This window comes from Hordeum vulgare, chromosome 6H, assembly GCF_904849725.1.
Source record: "Hordeum vulgare subsp. vulgare chromosome 6H, MorexV3_pseudomolecules_assembly, whole genome shotgun sequence".
In the NCBI taxonomy this organism is placed as follows: domain Eukaryota; kingdom Viridiplantae; phylum Streptophyta; class Magnoliopsida; order Poales; family Poaceae; genus Hordeum; species Hordeum vulgare.
Genome location: NC_058523.1, coordinates 490,505,401 through 490,526,793, shown reverse-complemented (window position 1 = coordinate 490,526,793; position 21,393 = coordinate 490,505,401). Strand labels below are relative to the sequence as shown.

At 43.5% G+C, this 21,393-nt stretch overlaps 1 protein-coding gene across 1 annotated transcript; it reads left to right on the top strand.

The window, feature by feature from the left end:
• Positions 1–663: 663 nt before the first annotated feature.
• On the top strand, positions 664–6,365 carry LOC123404620 (potassium transporter 25). The gene is made up of 9 exons (XM_045098561.1): positions 664–1,369; positions 1,514–1,997; positions 2,098–2,151; positions 2,342–2,602; positions 2,710–2,762; positions 4,092–4,218; positions 4,325–4,579; positions 4,719–5,125; positions 5,286–6,365. The coding sequence occupies exons 1-9, from the start codon at positions 1,328–1,330 to the stop codon at positions 5,910–5,912; spliced, it is 2,310 nt and encodes a 769-aa protein (XP_044954496.1). The 5' UTR covers positions 664–1,327; the 3' UTR covers positions 5,913–6,365.
• The last annotated feature ends 15,028 nt before the right edge of the window (positions 6,366–21,393 follow it).

The following is a 21,393-nucleotide window of genomic DNA, read 5'->3' as shown; positions in this document are numbered from 1 at the left end:
GTGAAGCATCTTTTCCTTTTTTTAGGATAAGATAAGAGGACCGGAAAATTAGGAGGGAAGAGTCATGTTTGGCCGTTCACCTCAAAATGGGCTTATAACGCCCTTCTTTCCTGGAATTCATGTAACCGGTGTACATCTTTTATAGACGAACGAAACTATCTAATTCTTTTTGTATTTCTTTACATAAGGAGCACATAACATAAAACCTAGATTTTCATTAAACCTAGAGTTCAATCCCACATAGCTTTCACATTCTGTGCCGACCATCATCCTCCACCCCCTCTGCAACCCCTCTTTCACGAGTCAATGGGCGCGTGCCATCTACTACAGTTTTCCTATACCGTCCTCCACGGTGCGGTCCAAGAAGGGACGCCATTTGCAACCATATATTTCCCGTCCCTGCCCGCGCGCCAGCCAAAGACTCCGTCGCCGTGCCATGCGGCATCGCTCGCTCGCCACCTTCTTCCCGTGGTCGAACATCACGATACGACGGCAGAGTACATATACTCCTCCTTAGCAGATTCCCGCTCCACCCTAACAACATGTGTAATCCGCTGTTCACCACCACCAACTAAAGCTGGGCACAAAAGGCGATCAACCCCCGGCGAAAAGCGCATGCCCCCGGCGTTAAAAGCCACGCACAACCACAACGGATAATAGTCGCAGCAGCAGACGAGAATGAGATACTACTACTCCTCCTCCAAAAGCCGCGACCACGTATCGCGTCCCGTCCCGCCCAACGCCACCGCACGCGCGCGCGCGCTCTCCGATCCGTCCGCCCTCGCTCGCTCGCTCGCTCCCTCCCTTCCTGCCACCTTCCGCGGCTACAAGGATCCGCTGCGCGTCGCCCGACCTCCACATAAAAAAATTCGCGCAGCCCGAACCCGGGAGGAGAGGGGAGGAGAGAGAGGAGAGGAGCCCACCGCGGCGCCATCCCGCATCTAGTCCCAGTCCCTATCTTCTTCCTCTTGCCTTGCCTCCGCTTGGTTGGTTGGCTGGTCACTCGGGCACGCCTGCTCTCCAGTCTCTCCGCCCCAACCCCAACCTGTTCCCTTCACTTGTTTTTGTTTGACTCGTCGCGGCGCTCTCGGAGAGAGCAAAAGAAAAGCGGCCACCGCGTCTGCCCCGTTCTCCTCTCGTAGCACGGAGCAGGAGGAGCAAAGCTGGTTGGAGAGGGAGAGTGTGCGTCGGAGGAGGAGATAAATCCCCGCGGTGCGATTTGCCGGGCGGGAGTCGTCCGTCCGTCCGTCTTCTTCTTGCGGTGATTCGGAGCGCGGGCGCTGCCATGGGCGCCGCGGCGCATTGAGGCGCGGGCGGTCTGCGCGGCATGGATCTGGAGCTCGCGCACGGCGCGGGGGCGCCGCGGAAGGTGAGTGCGCCGGCGAGCTCAGCGCTCGGCGCTATGGTTTCTTGGATTCGGCGCCGGAGCTTCTTTGTGTGCGTTTGTGTGTTGGGCTATGTGTGCTGACGGGTTTTGCTGCTGCTGCTTCTTGTTGGTGTTGCGCGGCGGAAGCGGGGGGAGTCGTGGGGCGCGGTGCTGCTGCTGGCGTACCAGAGCCTCGGGGTGGTGTACGGCGACGTGGCCACGTCGCCGCTCTACGTCTTCAAGAGCGCCTTCGCCGGGGACGACATCACGCACTCGGAGGGCAACGAGGAGATCTACGGCGTCCTCTCCTTCGTCTTCTGGACGCTCACCCTCATCTCCCTCCTCAAGTACGTCCTCATCGTGCTCCGCGCCAACGACGGCGGCGAGGGCGGCACCTTCGCGCTATACTCCCTCATCTGCCGCCACGTGCGCGCCGGCCTCCTGCCCGGCGGCGGCACCAGCGACGACCTCATGGCGGAGGACAAGGACGCCGCCGCCCGCCGCGGCGCCGTTTCCAGGGCCAGGACGGTGCTCGAGAGGTACAGGGTGCTGCAGAGGCTCCTGCTGCTCTTCGCGCTGCTCGGGACGTGCATGGTCATCGGCGACGGCGTGCTCACCCCTGCGGTCTCCGGTAGCCTTTTGCTTCACCCCTCTCCCGTCTTGTTCAATCAGTCTCCTTGCCATTGCCTCTTGGGCCCTCTGACGTGCTTCCTCCGTCCAACCCTTTTCAGTGTTCTCCGCGGTCTCTGGGCTCGAGCTATCAATGGAGAGGGCGCAACACAAATGTAGGTCGAATCCGTTTCTTCTTTCAGCTGTTTCCACTGCTAGATAAGCAGCAAAATGCGTCCATGTCAGTCTCTGATTTTACTTGCTGATCCCCATTGAGCTGAGCTGTTTTGCTATTTGAGCATTTGACAATATGTTTGATTAGACCATGCATACGATGAATGCTTAATGTGGCATGTCAATGTGCAGATGTAGGGCTTCCGGTGACGTGCGCGATACTTATATGTCTGTTTGCTCTGCAACACTATGGCACACACAGAGTTGGGTTTCTGTTTGCGCCCATCGTCTGCATCTGGCTTCTCTGCATAAGCACGATAGGGCTCTACAACATCATCTACTGGAACCACCATGTGTATCGAGCCCTTTCGCCCTACTACATGTATCAGTTTCTCAAGAAGACTCAGAAAGGCGGCTGGATGTCACTGGGTGGAATCCTTCTCTGCGTTACAGGTATGGACAAGGTAGGCTGTTGCCTGCTTTTACTGCTTAAATGTGACTCTGCCGAGAGATTACCACACAGAAAAATACAGACTTATTTGAAATGGTATTACCCACAGGCTCGGAAGCTATGTATGCGGATCTTGGGCATTTCTCGCAGAGATCGATTCAGGTACGGGATGAGTCTGTCACAACATATACAGTACATCATTAACGACTGTACGGTATACTACAGGGTTTACGGTGTTTATTCTGCACCCCTTCTTAACTCAACCTTGCCAAGTTTCCTGTCTGTCGATGTGTCTGATACGAACTTCCTAATTTTATCTCAGTTCTGTGTTCACAATTCAATAATTACTTGCATGAGTCGATTCAAAGAAGAAAAGTAAAGTCCTATACCATATAAAAAATACAAGTTAGGGTGACTAGGTGACACAAGCATCCATCCAATCAGATCTATAGGCTCAAGCCATTAAGTTGAACGTCTGAAATGCACAATTAATCCCTTAATAGCACCATACTAATTACTATTTACAACCCCTCTTTTTTAAGTATGAGGTAATTAATCCCTTGATAACACCCTACTAATTACTATTTACAATCACTCATTTTCAAAGTACTCCACAACATATTTCGTATTCCTTACTTGTGTCACTATGGTTGATGACCTTATTTGTGTGTTGGTATGTTGTATAGTTATAAAACAATATTATTGTAGTCATGTCCATTTTTTGATATTATTAAAGTTGTGATAAGTTCACATAATTTCTATTAAAAAAGTTCGGAGGAGAGTTTCAAGTATAGCGGTGTTATATACTGGGCGATGTTGTAATAGGCAATGATGCAGAGGCCGGGGGTCATTCCTCCTTTTCCAAAAATAAAATAAAATGTTGTAATAGGCAATACGTGGATCACATATGTATATTTGATACTATATATAACAGAAGTTGCGCTAAAATCTAAAAGTGATATCCTTTTTTTTCCTTCTAACTGTTCATAATTCTATCCCCTTGTTTGGTCCACCTACCATTTGTTCCTTCCTTACTTCCTTTAGTCCTTAGGGAGTAATTGTTATAGATAGCTGTCAAGTACTTGTTCAGTAAATGTCGTACTTGATAGCAACCGTCTCTCTAGTATATTGTTTTCTGCATACATGTGTATATTCCATGTGAATGGCAATACTAATGAAATGATCTCCTTAAAAGGTGAATCAGTAGTTTAATCTTCTACAGATGTATATCTTTACTTGCAAGATACCTGGTTTTTCCTCTGATTTAGGAGATACAACTCTAGTCTATTGTTCATTTTGAGAAATAAATCAGTTGTGACTCAGCATATAGGATTATTGTATGTGGGATCAATATCCTTGTCACTCCTATATTTCACATTATCTTCTACCTAATTCCAGCTTTTAATATCTTTGACATGTGGTGCTCACAATTCATAAACTAAAACCTGGATTATCATCAATTACTTATCGCAATGTTTCTGCTTTGATCAGATTGCGTTTGTGTCAGTGGTTTATCCAGCTCTTGTTCTGGCTTATATGGGACAGGCTGCCTATATCTCTCAACACCACAGCTTTGAGAAAAATAGCTATCATATTGGGTTCTATGTTTCAGTACCAGGTATTCTTTTGTGTTTTCCTTTTTATCTTAAATATTGCTGGTAGTATAGTTCACAGGTATAAGAATTGCGCATTTCGAGCATTGATGTATACAACTGTCCTTTTAGAAAAACTCAGATGGCCTGTTCTAGTGATTGCTATCCTAGCATCTGTAGTCGGAAGCCAAGCGATTATTACTGGTACCTTCTCAATTATCAAGCAGTGCTCGGCACTAAGTTGCTTCCCTGGTGTAAAGATCGTGCACACATCCTCTACGGTGCACGGTCAGATTTACATACCTGAAATCAATTGGATCCTGATGATACTCTGCCTGGCTGTTACTATTAGCTTCAACAACACAAAGCACTTGGCGAACGCACAAGGTGAGACGAGTTAATATGATGACAGTTCTTGCCTATGGACACCAAGAAATGTGCATGCTATTTTTTCTTTTTGAATTTTCATGTACTGAAATGAATTTATAATTGTGGCAGTCCTAACCCCCCAACTTCCTTTATACAGGTCTTGCGGTCATAACGGTTATGCTTGTTACCACTTGTTTAATGTCATTGGTTATCGTGCTTGTCTGGAACAAGAGTATCTTCATTGCCCTTGGTTTCCTGATTTTCTTTGGCTCAATCGAAGTACTGTACTTCTCAGCTTCCCTTGTCAAGTTTCATGAAGGTGCTTGGGTCCCTATTACGCTTTCCTTCATATTTATGGTTGTCATGTCTGTGTGGCACTATGGCACGATAAAGAAGTATGAGTTTGATGTTCAAAACAAGGTCTCAGTAAACTGGCTATTGAACCTTGGTCCTTCACTGGGAATTGTTCGTGTGCGAGGCATTGGGCTGATACATACAGAGCTTATGTCTGGAATTCCAGCCATTTTCTCCCATTTCGTAACAAATCTGCCAGCATTTCACCAGGTATGGACACACCTTGCCGTATCTTTTCTATTCAGCATGCCAAATCTTGCCAGCATTTCACCATGTTTGTCTTCTCACAAATTGTACCTCAGAAGTTCCGATAAATTAGTCCACTCCACCACTAGTTTGTAGAGTGCTTATAGATTATATCTTTGATCAGGTACTGGTCTTCCTCTGTGTTAAATCAGTTCCAGTGCCACATGTTGAACCAGAAGAGAGATTTCTGGTGGGTCGCATTGGTCCGAAAGAGTACAGGCTATACCGTGTCATCGTCAGATATGGGTACCGTGATGTGCAGCAGGATGATCTAGAATTTGAGAAGGAGCTAATCAACAGCATCGCGGAGTTCATTCGCAGTGGGGGCGCTGACCAAAATGGCTTTGTGGAAGGCAGCGAGAAGCTCTCCTCCATCAGCAGCGGCGCCATTCCGTTGTGGGAGGAGGACGGGGACGGCGAAGCGGATGGATCGGCATCCCCCAACAAGGAGATAAACCAGCAGACTGTGGCACCGCAGCGGAGGAAGGCGAGGTTTGTGCTGCCAAAGAGCGCCCAGGTGGACGCGGAGGTTCGCAGCGAGCTGCAGGACCTCATGGACGCAAGGGAGGCCGGCATGTCCTTCATCCTGGGGCACTCCCACATGAAGGCCAAGAGCGGGTCGAGCTTCGTGAAGCGGATCGTGATCAACTTCTTCTACGAGTTCCTGAGGAGGAACAGCCGCGGCCCGTCCTACGCCGCCAACATACCCCACGCTTCCACCCTGGAGGTCGGAATGGTCTACCAAGTATGATAATAGCACGTAGCCAGCTGTGTATGAAAGTTAGAGAGATCAGATGAAGCGTCGTTTCTCCGTCTGTATATATATATCCCCCTCCCGTCGTCGACGGCAATGCTAACGCGAGAAACGGCAGTAGATGCTGGAGCACACCATGGGCTGACAGACAGGAAGCTGCAGATCTCTGGAGAGCCCTACAGTAAGTGCATTTTTGTCTATCAAGTGTCAAAGCCTTTTGTTGAGTTGGCCGGCCCTTGTGTGTTTGGTTTCCTTGGTATGTTGGTGTTCTCGTTGCTTTACTGGTGCAACTGTAAGCCTGTAAGTGAGCAGAAAGTTAGAGATGTTTATGTTTAGAAACTTTATTTTCTTAGATCACTTGTGACTAATATCGCAATGCACCGGCAGCATACTCACAAGAATTAGCAGTTGTGCCTCGGCAACGGGTGGGTGTCTGTCGAGCTTTTGGAACTTGAGTTGGCCGTTGTTTTGGTTTTCTTGGATCTGTTGGCTGTTGATGTTCTTGTTCCTGTTCCTTTATTACTGGTGGAACTGGAAGTCTGCAAGGGTCACGGTCGGGTCGTTTACTAGATCCATAGATTTTTTTTTATTTTGTACGTAGTATTCTTTGAAGCACCGTATCTTGATTTTTTATTTGAAATGATGCTCTAAGTTTTACCTTGAAGAATGTGTCAATGTCCAAACGACACATTTCCTCAAACGATCACGTGGAAGTTTACCGAGAGCGGGATCTACTCCACATCCTCGGCCTATTTGCTACAGTTTGAAGGGCGCACACGTTACTTATAAAGACTGTCTGGAAGGTTTGGGCTACACCAAAGTGCAAGCACTTTGCTTCGTAGACCAAGCTTGCGTTGGCGCGCTCGTTGAATGAAGAAGGATTGGCCTTCCTCCTTATGTTAATCTCCTGGGAACTTTGGAAGGAGAGGAACGCTAGGATCTTTCGAAACGTCTCCGTGCCATCAATAATCTTTGTGGAAAAAATCATGGTCGAGGTGGCAGGTGCCAAAGGGCTAGGTGTAATTTTACATAGCGAGTAGTTGTCCTACATTCGTCATTTTTGTTACGAAACAAAACGATGCCGTCCGAAGCCAACCGTCGTTAGCAACCGACTATTAGATTAGGCACGTGTTTATTATGTCCAAAACGACGTACCGACGCAAGCGTCCGTATCGACACCTTCTCGTATGTCAACAGACGTCTCTTCGAGGCGACCCAAACCTTGTATATGTAGGGCTTTATCCAGATCAATACAATCACAAGTTTCCATTCAATCACTTTGATTTCTAACACGTTATCAGCACGCTCCCGCAGAGCGATTCTACGCGGAAGAAGAGAAGAACGGAAGAAATAACAGGTAAGGCAACGATGCGTTACCACATCAATCTTTTTCTCTCGCTGCCCGTCGGCTCGCTCGAGTCGCTGGACCTTCACGGCGAGGCTTCCTCTTCGGAAGCAGCGGCGGCGGAAGCCGACGCCCTCGATCTGCATCATTGCCGCGCCGGAGCGGCGACCCTCGGCCAGGCTCCTCACGGAGTGGCGGGACCAGTGTCCTCATCCTATGGCCCGACTGCTCCCGGCGCTGCACCTCGAGACGCGGAGGCCCTACACCGACGCGCTGCGCCTGCGGCCGTCGAGTCCTCGACGCGGCTCCTCATGGAGCGGCCCTCGACGCGGCACTCAAGGAGACGGCGTACGAAGTACTCCTGGTCCGCATCCTTGCGATGCGACGGCTCGCCGCCTAAAGGCGCCGTGGTAGCCAATGGCGGCCGCTCCGCGCGGCGACTCTCTCCTGCACGGCCATGAGCGCGTCCGCACCTGGCCGGGCCCCTTGCGGAGGAGCGGCCGACTGTGGTGGAGACGCAAGCCAACGACCAGCGCTCGGCCCTGACTCAAGCCACCGGAGCATGGTGCGTACTCTCGCATGGCCTCACAGCTTCGGCTGGTTCTATTTTGGGGAAAACTCCCGATGGAATCAACCAGAGGAAGAAGAAACGTGGAGGACCTTATCCCTTGGGTGGTTTGCGTTTTTCTCCTTCCATTTTCTCTTGCTTTCAGATAAGGCTGTACAATTCTCTGTTAAGACCTCATACTCATTGCAGTATGATGTACAACCCTCATATTATCCAGATTTTACATTCAAGTCTAACAACTAGTACTGAAGTACTTGCCATATTTTAGACCATGTGTATATTTATGTGTAGACCATACCGTATCTACAAATGATTATATGTTTAATGTGTTTGCAATTTTTGCAATCCCTATAACATATATACATAAATGGTACAATAATATTATTTTTGCAATTGAGATTTATTTTTCTTGCAAAATTAAATATCAACTCACCATCAATTAAGTCCAAAAATGCCGAAAAGGCACAAAGTGACTTAGTTCGAATTGAACTGATATGCAAACATTGTGAAGTGACTATCTTAAAACGAGACAGACTCCAAATATTGATATCTCGAAACGAGACGGACCCTATTTGGTGATCTCTCGAAAGTGTAGTGATAAATGTTTGAGATCTATACTAAAACTTCAAGTCTTCACTTGAACTCACAATTTTGCAAATTTTATTACAACATGACCATGATGATTTTAATTTACATACAAGTAAATTTACAAATCTCTGGTTCTCATTCATGTAGGACAAAATGACTGTCAAAGAATTTGAAGAGCTTGCGCTCGACGGACATAACTACCCTACATGGGCTATGGATGTTAAAATTAGTCTTTCATCCCGGAATTGCAGCTGCACTCATACCACCTGAGGATCCTCTTCCGCAGGGAGTTGCACAATTAACCGATCAACAAAAATATGGTGCTTTATATATTATAAGGAACCATATTCACCCAGATCTGAAATCTGAATATTTAATGGAGGAATCTCCAAGCAATATGTGGCAAGCACTCAAAACTCGATATGAACGGCAAAAGGCAGTTATACTACCTGAGGCTACTCATGAGTGGACCCATTTAAGACTCCAGGATTTTAAATCTATCGGAAATTATAATCATGCGGTTCACAAGATTTGTTCAAAGTTGCGCTTTTGCGAGAAGGAACCTTCAGAAGTGGAGAAGATAGAAAAGACTCTATCAACTATGCTCCCGGCTGATAGGATCCTACAACAACAATATCGTTCAAGGGATTACCAGGTTTATTCTGAACTTATACATGTACTTCTCCAGGCAGAGAAACATGATGAAATTCTTCTAAAGAATAGTCATCAACGCCCGGTTGGGGCAGCCCCTCTACCTGAAGTACATGCAAATTTTCAGAAAAACTAATGGTCAATTCAATGACCAAACCAAGAACTTCAATGGTAACCAAAACCGCAATAAGAAGAACAAGCCACATAGTTCAGACAAGGGGAAAGGCGTAGCAAAGAACAAGTTTGATAAAACTAATCTTTGCCAGAAATATGGATGCTACAAGCATATCACTAAAAAATCCCGCACCCCAAAACATCTGGTAAACCTCTACCTGCAATCCATGGGATGTAACAGACCAGCCCAAGGAGCAAGATATGAAGCCCACTTCAATCTTCAACCTGGTAATAACATGGAAGCTGGATGTTCGCAAGATGTTCAAGAAGAACCAAGCAACACCGAGAAATTACATCTACCACAGGACTCCAAGGACACGGAGAATATGATGATCGAATATGCATCGAACGACGTATTCGAGGACTTTCACTAGTCGATCACCTCCATTAGATAATATATTTACATCCATCATATTGTTGTAATAAAAACATATTATTGTTGTTGTTGTCATCACCATATATTGTAAAGCACAATATATATTGTATCAGCACTTTGCTATCAATAAAGTTGTGTATTCTATATATCCAATGAAAGTTTTCATCGCTGAAAATTCTACACCTCAATATATAGAATTTTACGACAGTCAATCCGATGGAAGAGAAAATTATCTTTGTGGACAATGTAACCACAAACTCTATAGATGGGGATATCAATCGCTAGACGTGATACAATAATTGTTGGCCCTAGTTGTTCCAAAATTTTACTCCCTGAGGGTACTCAAGTACTAATTGAGAACACTATATATTATCTTGATTTAATTTGTACCTTACAAGATATAGAGATATCCGTCAAAACGGTTTCCATATTGAAACTATGATGACAACTAAGAGGAGTATCTCCTTTTTACCAAAGCAACGGATGTGATAAGCATTTAAACGCAATATTCCCTCTCTATCATCAAAATTGTATTGCACATACATTAAACGTGCAATACATGTTGCGAACAAGTCATGCAGTGTTACACCATGCTGACATGATTCAACTGCAGCATACTACATCTCGTAGTATCCTCCCTATAAACATAGTACGTGCAAATTAAAAGTATTTCACCATCTGCGATTATTTGGCTGCATACCAATATCATCACCGCGGCATACATCAATGGCCCCTCATGAAAAATTGCGATCTATGTGAGGAATAACTCTATTCCGTCAAATACCTCAAGCCCCTATCAGGGGGAGTTATTCAAGGCTAGTATGCTTAGTGAGGAAGATTTCCAGGCATTAGGGGGAGATTTTAAGTACCAAAAGAAAAGAATGCCAGGAAATCAACAGGAATGTTCAACACATTTCTACCTCAAATTAACGTACTCAATACATTGAACATCACGTTCAGAAAATAACTATTTTGCAACAGATTGCAAATAGCCTGCCAAATTCCTTTACTGACTACAAATATATCTAAAATCCTATAATCCTGCAACAATTGTGCCCGAAAGAGTGGAGGTACCAACAAAAATCACTCAACTCCTTGTTCAAAGCAAGATGGGGAGAACTATGGCCACAAAGAAGGATTCAGCTTCTCGCAAGCAACAAAGGAAAGTGAGGGAGAAACCCTCATACTCAGTAAATGCAAGTCAACTTTACGTTGATAGACACAAAATGGGTAGTATACACCCAGTGGATGAAAAACCACCACAACCCAGCTCAATAGTGCATAGAATGACTGGGATATCGGAATACCTAGACTCGACCGTATTGGGAAACCACGAAGAGTCACCAAGGGTAAACAAGATTTTCACCAACTATATACAATCTGGAGAATCATATAACTAAAGCCTACAATTGTTGACATACACTTCTCCACCATATTGCAAACAACCTTATCAAGATCCAGATCCAAAGACCATGGCCATGGCAGAGTTAAAACACTCGTTTGGACTGGGCTTAGTCAAAGGATGCAATCCAGGGAGAAACATCCTTGCTCAATAAAGGAAGGTATACACAAAAGGAATACCTACACCAGTTTTCATCCAAAAACGGAATGGGAACAACAAGGTGGTGAGTCAATAGCAAGGAATGTAGCATAAGGGTTCACGCAGATACCAAAAATCCATTCTCCAGACACAGGTGATATCACTTTTCGATAACTTGTCTCAAATGGCAGCACAAATCATCTATCTATGCAGTCGATAGATGTAGTGACCATATATATTCATGTGTCACTTGATTCAGACATATATGTTCCTCGAGGGAATTGTCATTCTGAATCCAAATACAAATCGCAACATACATAGTGTAAACTCAATAAGTCACCTCATGACTTACAATAGTGAGAACAAATTTGGTACAACCGACTTAGTGAGTTCCTTATACAAAAGGATTACTCTAACAATGATGATTGTTCACACGCGTTCATTAAGCCTAAACATGGCATTCATGAAATAAGTTTATGTTGATGAAGCACGTAATCATCTAAAGACGGAATCTAAGATGAAGGATATAAGTAAAACCAAATTTTGCTTTAGCTACAACTCGAGCATCTTCACTCAAGAACTAGGTACACCAATTTTCCTATATCCAGAAATTATTGGAGAAATTCAAAAACAGGTCATATCCATCCAAACTCTATGGTTGTTCAATCTCTAGACGTAGAGAAACATACATTCAAAACCATGGAAGATGGAGAAGAGATGTTGGAACATAATGTTCCATATCTCAGTGTCATTGGACCTAACACTAGTGGACAGGAACAAGAGTATCTTTCCATATCTCCAATGCACCAAATACCTTGACCTATTTGTAAAATTTCAGAGAAATCTAAACTCCAATATCATCGGATGCGTTGATGCTGACTACTTATCTGATCCCCATGATGTCAGATCACTAATAGGCTTCATGTACCTATATGGTGGGTTTGCCATTCCATTGTTTTCTTCAAACTGACTCTAATGGCTACAACCACCTATCATTCTGATATACAAGGCTTGTGTGGCTTCACGGAATGATAAACCACATACAACATTCATGTGGCATTGAATCTATTAAATAACCTACTATTATCTACAAAGATAATAATACTTGTGTTGCTCGGATGCAAACAGGTTATACAAAAGCAATATCACTACGCATACTGCACCTAAATAGCAAGGATCAGGGGGAGTCTCTTCCTGAATTATAACCTATTCAAACATTATATTACACTCTTTTTCCCTTTCTGAGTTTACTCTCAAGGTTCTCATTAAGGTTTTTAATGAGGTAATATCAACACAAGAATATATGTCATACTTCCTATTTTCCCCACCGGGGTTTTTAATGGATGTATACAAGGCATATAAATTGTCCTCTAAACTTACCGGTGAGTTTTATCCTCTCGAGGTTTTCTCATATAAGTTATCAAAAGAGACAATTACCATTATATGTTGTATCATTTTCTTCTTATTTTTCCCACTGGGTTTTTATGGAGTTTTAACAACATATCAAATTCTTTTCTCCTCATATTTTCCCAAAGGGTTTTTGGGGAAGAAATTAACAACTTCAGATACAATATGTCATACTTTTCTATTTTCCCCACCGGGTTTTTTAAAGGAAGTATACAAGACATATTTATTGTTCTCTAAACTCGCATATGGGTTTTTCCTCTATTAAGGTTTTCTCATATGAGTTATCAAAGAGACAATAATCAATATATGCTGCACCATTTTCTCCTTATTATCCCATTGGGTTTAAAAGAGTTTTAGCAACATATCCTACACACTACACTTCTCATTTTTCCCACAGGGTTTTGGAGGAGTTATCCAAGATAATATACACTTGTGATCAAGACAAAATATTCCCAAGATTATACAAGTCATATAAGGCTACAAGATGCTGCTTTGTACAAGGGGGAGTGTTACGAAACAAAACGACGCCGTCCGAAGCCAACCGTCGTTAGCAACCGACTATTAGATTAGGCACGTGTTTATTATGTCCAAAGCGACGTACCGACGCAAGCGTCCGTATCGACACCTTCTCGTACGTCAACAGGCGTCTCCTTGTAAACAGGCATCTCTTCGAGGCGACCCAAACCTTGTATATATAGGGCTTTATCCAGATCAATACAATCACAAGTTTCCATTCAATCACTTCGATTTCTAACAATTTTATGGCCGTTGTCTTCGGACCCTGTTAAAATCCTTTCTTAATTAATGAAATGACAAGTCTTTTGCCTGTTTAAAAAAGAGACTAGAATCATGCATATAGTTGGGTGCCAAATGGAAATGTTATTATAGTTATTTACCTTTTTGGCACTAGTGTAGAATGATAGTATCAAAGATACCTATCACACACCCCTAGCGTTGAACATGCGTGTGACGGCTGATCCTTGAAAAGGGAACTGTGTGCGATAAAGGGCACATTGTTCGGTCGACTCACGCGTGTGAGATAAGTGTGAGATAAGTCTTGGTAACGCACATGATTGTATAGCTAAAATTTGTATGTGTTGAGTGGCAAACAATGAGATTGTTAAACATATTGTAATTTAGTGCATCGTGATGTTTGTGCACGTTCCCCTCTCCCTCTCTCTCTGAGGCTTGTCTTGCATGTTATCTATGGAGATAGAGTTTGTTAGAGATAGGAGTTAGCTATTTAAGATTCTATGCTTTCTTCTGTTTCAACAAATTCAATCTTGTAATATCTACGAGAAGTTCTTTCTCGTTCAATCAATAGAAACCCTGCAGGCTCTTCTCTGGAGGGTTGAACCATTTAATCATATTTTCACTGTTGGAAATATGCCCTAGATGCAATAATAAAATTGTTATTATTATATTTCTAGTTCATGATAATTGCCTATTATTCATGCTATAATTGTATTAACCAGAAACCGTAATACATGTGTGAATATATAGATCACAATGTGTTTTTAGTGAGCCTCTAGTTGGCTAGCTCGTTGATCAATAGATGATCATGGTTTCATGATCATAGACACTGGATGTCATTGATAACGAGATCACATCATTGGGAATGATGTGATGGACAAGACCCAATCCTAAGCATAGCACTAGATCGTGTTGTTCGTCTGCTAAAGCTTTTCTAATGTCAAGTATAATTTCCTTAGACCATGAGATTGTGCAACTCCCGGATACCGCAGGGGTGCTTTGGGTGTATCAAACGTCACAACGTAATTGGGTGATTATAAAGTGCACTACAGGTATCTCCGAAAGTGTATGTTGGGTTGTACGAATCGAGAATGGGATCTGTCACTCCGTGTGACGGAGAGGTATCTCTCGTCCCACTCGGTAATCATCATCATATTGAGCTCAGTGTGACTAAGGAGTTAGCCACGAGATGATGTGTTACGGAACGAGTAAAGAGACTTGCCGGTAACGAGATTGAACAAGGTATAGGGATTCCGAAGATCGAATCTCGGGCAAGTATCATATCGGTAGACAAAGGGAGTTGCATATGAGATTGATTGAATCCCTGACATCGTGGCTCATCTGATAAGATCATCGAGGAACATGCGGGAACCAACATGGATATCCAGACCCCGCTGTTGGTTATTGACCGAAGAGGTGTCTCGGTCATGTCTGCATGTCTCCCGAACCCGTAGGATCTACACACTTAAGGTTCGATGACGCCAGGGTTATAGCGAAATAGTGTACGTGGTTACCGAATGTTGTTCGAAGTGCTGGATGAGATCCCAGACGTCACGGGGAGTTCCGGAATGGTCCAGAGGTAAAGAATTATATATAAGAAGTGAGGATTTGGTCAACGGAATTGTTTTGGGCGACACCGGGACCACCAGAAGGGTTCCATGGGTCCACCTGTTGGGGAACGTTGCATGGGAAACAAATTTTTTCCTACGCACACGAAGACCTATCATGGTGATGTTCATCTACGAGAGGATATTAGATCCACATACCCTTGTAGATTGCTAAGCGGGAAGCGTTAAGAAACGCGGTTTATGTAGTGGTACAACTTCGTGATTCAAATCACCGTCGTCCCACGATCCGTTCCGATCTAGCGTCGAACGGACGACACCTCCGCGTTCAACACACGTACAACTCGATGACGATCTCGACCTTCTTGATCCAGCAAGAGAGACAGAGAAGTAGATGAGTTCTCCGGCAGCGTGATGACGCGCCGGTGTTGGTGATGATCTATTTCTGCAGGGCTCCGCCCGAGCTCTGCAGAAATCTAATCTAGAGGAAGAACTGCGAGGTGTAGGTTTGAGTTGCACGTGGCAAAGTTGTCTCAAACAGCCCTAAACCTCAACTATATATAGGAGGAGTCAAGGGGTGGGGCAAGCCCTTAGGGCGCCGGCCAAAGATGCCTTCCTTGGGTCGGCGAAGTGGGAAGGGAAGAGTCCTTCTCCAATTCCACTTGGATTAGGACTCCTTCCTTATTTTCCCACCTCATTTGGATTTTCCGTTTTTTCCTCATGGGATTTCCTTGGATGACTTTGTCAGCCCATTATACCTTATTGCGCATCCAATAAACCCATGTGGACCCCCTTGGGACATGGTGGGCCCACCCAGTGGGCCCCCGGAACCCATTCGTCACTCCCGGTACACTGCCGGCAATGCCCGAAAACCTTCCGGAATCCAAACACCAACTTCCTATATATCAATCTTCGTTTCCAGACCATTCCGAAAACCCTCGTGATGTGTGTGATCTCATCCGGGACTCCGAACAACCTTCGGTCACCAACACATATAACTCAACTATACTAAAACATCATCGAACCTTAAGTGTGTAGACCCTACGGGTTCGAGAACTATGTAGACATGACCTAAGGCGCTCCTCGGTCAATATACAATAGCGGGACCTGGATGCCCATATTGGATCCGACATATTCTACGAAGATCTTATTGGTTGAACCTCTGTGCCAAGGATTCATATAATCTCGTATATCATTCCCTTTGTCCTTCGGTATGTTACTTGCCCGAGATTTGATCGTTGGTATCCCTATACCTATTTTAATCTCGTTACCGGCAAGTCTCTTTACTCGTTCCGTAATACAAGATCCCGTGACTCACACTTGAGTCACATTGCTTTCAAGGCTTATATGTGATGTTGTATTACCGAGTGGGGCCCGAGATACCTCTCCGACACACGGAGTGACAAATCCCAGTCTTGACCATGCTAACTCAACGGACACCTTCGGAGATACCTGTAGAGCACCTTTATATTCACCTGTAGAACACAAGGTATTCCTCCGGTGTCAGTGAGTTACATGATCTCATGGTCATAGGAATGAATACTTGACACGAAGAAAACAATAGCAACAAAATGACACGATCACATGCTACGTTCATAATTTTGGGTCTTGTCCATCACATGATTCTCCTAATGATGTGATCCCGTTATCAAGTGACAACACTTGCCTATGGCGAGGAAATCTTGACCATCTTTGATCAACGAACTAGTCAACTAGAGGCTCACTAGGGACAGTGTTTTGTCTATGTATCCACACATGTATTTGAGTTTCCAATCAATACAATTATGGCATGGATAATAAACAATTATTATGAACAAATAAATATAATAATAACTAATTTATTATTGCCTCTAGGGCATATTTCCAACAGTCTCCCACTTGCACTAGAGTCAATAATCTAGTTCACATCACTATGTGATTTTAACGAATCCAACACCATACAGTTCTGGGGTTTGATCACATCTTGCTTGTGAGAGAGGTTTTACTCAACGATTCTAAACGTTTTAGATCTGTGTGAGCTTGACAAATATTTATGTCATCTTATATATGCTGCTACTACGTGCTATTCGGAAATATTCCAAATATCTACTCTACTATACGAATCCGATTTACTACTTAGAGTTATTCGGATTAGTGTCAAAGCTTGCATCGACGTAACCCTTTACGATGAACTCTTTAGTCACTCCATAATCGAGAAAAATTCGTTAGTGCACTTGTTACTAAGGATAACTTTGACCGCTGTTCAGTGATTCAATCCTGGATCACTCTTTGTACCTCTTAACATACTTGTGGCAAGGCACACATGAGGTGCGATACACAACATGGCATACTTTAGAGTCTATAGCTAAGGCATAGGGGACGACCTTCGTCCTTTCTCTTTCTTCTGCCGTGGTCGGGTTTTGAGTCTTACTCAAATTCACACCGTACAACACAACCAAGAACTCCTTCTTTGCTGATCTATTTTGAACTCCTTCAAAAACCTGTCAAGGCATGCATTTCATTGAAAGTTCTATTTAGCGTTTTGATCTATCTCTATAGATCTTGATGCTCAATGTTCAAGTAGCTCTATCCAGGTTTTCCTTTGAAAAACTCCTTTCAACAACCCTTTATGCTTTACAGAAATTCTACATTACTTCCGATTAACAATATGTCAACTACATATACTTATCAGAAATTCTATAGTGCTCCCACTCACTTCTTTGGAAATACAAGTTTCTCATAAACCTTGTACAAACCCAAAAGCTTTGATCATCTCATCAAAGCGTATATTCCAACTCCGAGATGCTTGCACCAGTCCATAGAAGGATCGTTGGAGCTTGCATACTTGTTAGCATCCTTAGGATTGACAAAACCTTCTGGTTGTATCACATACAACCTTTCCTCAAGGAAACCGTCGAGGAAACAATGTTTTGACATCCTATGTGCAATATTTCACAAACAATGCAGCAATTGCTAACATAATTCCAACAGATTTTTAGCATCGCTACGAATGAGAAAGTCTCATCATAGTCAACTCTTTGAACTTGTCGGAAACATCTTTGCGATAAGTCGAGCTTTTCTTAATGGTGACTTTTCACCATCATCGTCTTTCTTCCTTTTAAAAATCCTTCTTTACTCAATAGTCTTACGACCATCAAGTAGTTCTTCCAAAGTCTACAATTTGTTTTCATACATGGATTCTCTCTCGGATTTCATGGCCTCCAGCCATTTGCCGGAATCCGGGCCCACCATCGCTTCTCCATAGCTCGTAGGCTCATTGTTGTTTAATAACATGATCTCCAAGACAGGGTTACTGTACCACTCTATAGAAGTAGTACGCGACCTTGTCGACCTACGAGGTGTGTAGTAATTTGATCCGAAGCTTAATGATCACCATCATCAGCTTCCACTTCAATTGGTGTAGGCGCCACAAGAACAACTTCCTGCGCCTTGCTACACACTGGTTGAAGTGACGGTTCAATAACCTCATCAAGTTCCACCACCCTCCCACTCATTTCTTTTGAGAGAAACCTTTCCTCGAGAAAGGACCCGTTTCTAGAAACAAAACACTTTGCTTCCAGATCTGAGATAGGAGATGTACCCAACTGTTGTGGATATCCTATGAAGATGCATTTATCCGCTTTGGGTTCGAGCTTATCAGACTGAAACTTTTTCACATAAGCGTCGCAGCCCCAAACTTTCAAGAAACGACAGCTCAGGTTTCTCCAAACCATAGTTCACACTGTGTTATCTCAACGGAAATACGAGGTGCCCTATTTAAAGTGAATGCGGTTGTCTCTAATGCATAACCGATAAACGATAGTGGTAATTCGATAAGAGATATCATAGCATGCACCATATCAAATAGGGCGCGGTTGTGATGTTCGGACACACCATCACACTATGGTGTTCTAGGTGGCATGAATTGCGAAACAATTTCCACATTGTCTTAACTGTGTACCAAAACTCTCAACTCAGATATTCATCTCTATGACCATATCGTAGACAGTTTATCCTCTTGTCACGACGATCTTCACTCTGAAATAGCCTTGAACTTTTCAATATTTCAGACTTGTGATTCATCAAGTAAATACTCCTGTATCTTACTCAATTCGTCAGTGAAGTAAGAACATAATGATATCCACTGCATGCCTCAACACTCATTGGACTGCACACATAAAAAATGTATTACTTCCAACAAGTTACTTTCTTGTTCCATGTGGTATGATTTGCATGTCTCAAGTGATTCAAAATCAAATGAGTCCAAATGATCCATCTGCATGGAGTTTCTTCATGCGTTTATACCAACATGTATGGTTTGCATGTCTCAAACGTTTCAAAAATGAGTGAGTACAAAGATCCACCAGCATGGAGCTTCTTCATGCATTTTACACCAACATGACTCAAGTGGCAGTGCCACAAGTAAGTGGTACTATCATTATTACTTTGTATCTTTTGGCACCAATATTATGAACATGTGTAACACTATGATCGAGATTCAATAAACCATTGAGGGTAATTATTCAAGCAAATACAATAACTATTATTCTCTTTAAATGAATAATCGTATTGCAATAAACATGATCCAATCATGTTCATGCTCAACGCAAACACCAAATAACAATTAGTTAGGTTTAACACCAATCCCGATGGTAGAGGGAGCGTGCGATGTTTTGAACACATCAACCTTGGAAACCCTTCCAACACGTATCGTCACCTCGCCTTTAGCTAGTCTCCGTTTATTCCGTAGCTTTCATTTCAAGTTACTAATCACTTAGCAACCGAACCGGTATCCAATACCCTCGTGCTACTAGGAGTACTAGTAAAGTACACATCAATATCATGTATATCAAATATACTTCTGTCGACTTTGCCAACCTTCTTATCTACCGAGTATCTAGGGTAGCTCCGCCTCAGTGACCATTCCCCTCATAACAGAAGCAGTTAGTCTCGGGTTTGGGTTCAATCTTGGGTTTCTTCATTAGAGCAGCAACTGGTTTGCCGTTTCATGAAGTATCCCTTCTAGCCCTTGCCCTTCTTGAAACTAGTGATTTTACTAACCATCAACAATTGATGCTCCTTCTTGATTCCTACTTTCGCAGTGTCAAACATTGCGAATCGCTCAAGGATCGTCATATCTATCCTTGATATGTTATAGTTCATCACGAAGCTCTAGCAGCTTGGTGGTAGTGACTTCGGAGAACCATCACTATCTCATCTGGAAGATTAACTCCCACTTGATTCAAGCGATTGTTGTACTCAGACAATCTGAGCACATGCTCAACAATTGAGCTTTTCTCCTTTACTTTGTAGACAAAGAATCTTGTCGGAGGTCTCATACCTCTCAACAAGGGCGCGAGCATGGAATCTCAATTTCATCTCTTAGAACATCTCTTATGTTCCGTGACGTTTCAAAACGTCTTCAGCGCCTTGCTTCTAAGCCATTAAGTATTACGCACTGAACTATCACGTAGTCATAAAAAACGTGTATGTCAGATGTTCGCAACATCCAGAGACGACGCTCGAGGTGTAGCACACCGAGTGGTGCATTACGGACATAAGCCTTCTGCGCAACAATGAGGACAATCCTCAGTTTTACGGACTCAGTCTGCAAAGTTGCTACTATTATCTTTCAACTAAATTTTCTCTAGGAACATATAAAAACCAGTAGAGCTATATCACAAGCTACATCATAATTCACAAATACCTTTTGACTATGTTCATGATAATTAGTTCAATTAATCATATTACTTAAGAAGTCCCACTCAAAAATACATCCCTCTAGTCATTTTAGTGGTGCATAATCCAAATCCACTAACTCAAGTCCGATCATCACATGAATTGAGTATATTTCAGTGCTAAACATCTCTATGCTAATTGCTACGTCGACAGAAACCATCTGTCGTCTCTTGAGCTTGCGTTGGTTTTCCCTTGAAGAGGAAAGGGTGATGCAGCACAGGAGCAGTAAGTATTTCCCTCAATTTGAGAACCAAGGTATCAATCCAGTAGGAGAATCTCGTCAAGTCCAGAGTACCTGCACAAACACAAATAGCTTGCCCCAACGCTATAAAGGGGTTGTCAATCCCTTCAAGATTGATTGCAAAGTGAGATATGAAGGCGGAAAGTGAAACGAAGAAAAAGTGTAAGGTTGAAAATATGGTGTGGAGTAGACCCGGGGGCCATAGTGTTCACTAGAGGCTTCTCTCAAAATAGCAAATATCACGGTGGGTGAACAAATTACTGTCGAGCAATTGATAGAACCGCGCAAAGTCATGATGACATCTAAGGCAATGATCATACATATAGGCATCACATCCGAGACAAGTAGACCGATACTTTCTGCATCTATTACTATTACTCCACATATCGACCGCTATCCAGCATGCATCTAGTGTATTGAGTTCATGACGAACATAGTAACGCCTTAAGCAAGATGACATGATGTAGAGGGATAAACTCAAACCAATGATGAAAACCCCATCTTTTTACCCTTGATGGCAACAACACGATGCGTGCCCCGCTACCCCTTCTG

Coding starts and splice junctions, on each gene's coding strand:
- LOC123404620 (XM_045098561.1), top strand. CDS start 1,328: ATGGATCTGGAGCTCGCGCACGGCGCGGGGGCGCCGCGGAAG. Junction 1,370..1,513: donor GCGCGGGGGCGCCGCGGAAG/GTGAGTGCGCCG, acceptor GCGCGGCGGAAG/CGGGGGGAGTCGTGGGGCGC. Junction 4,219..4,324: donor GTTCTATGTTTCAGTACCAG/GTATTCTTTTGT, acceptor CTGTCCTTTTAG/AAAAACTCAGATGGCCTGTT.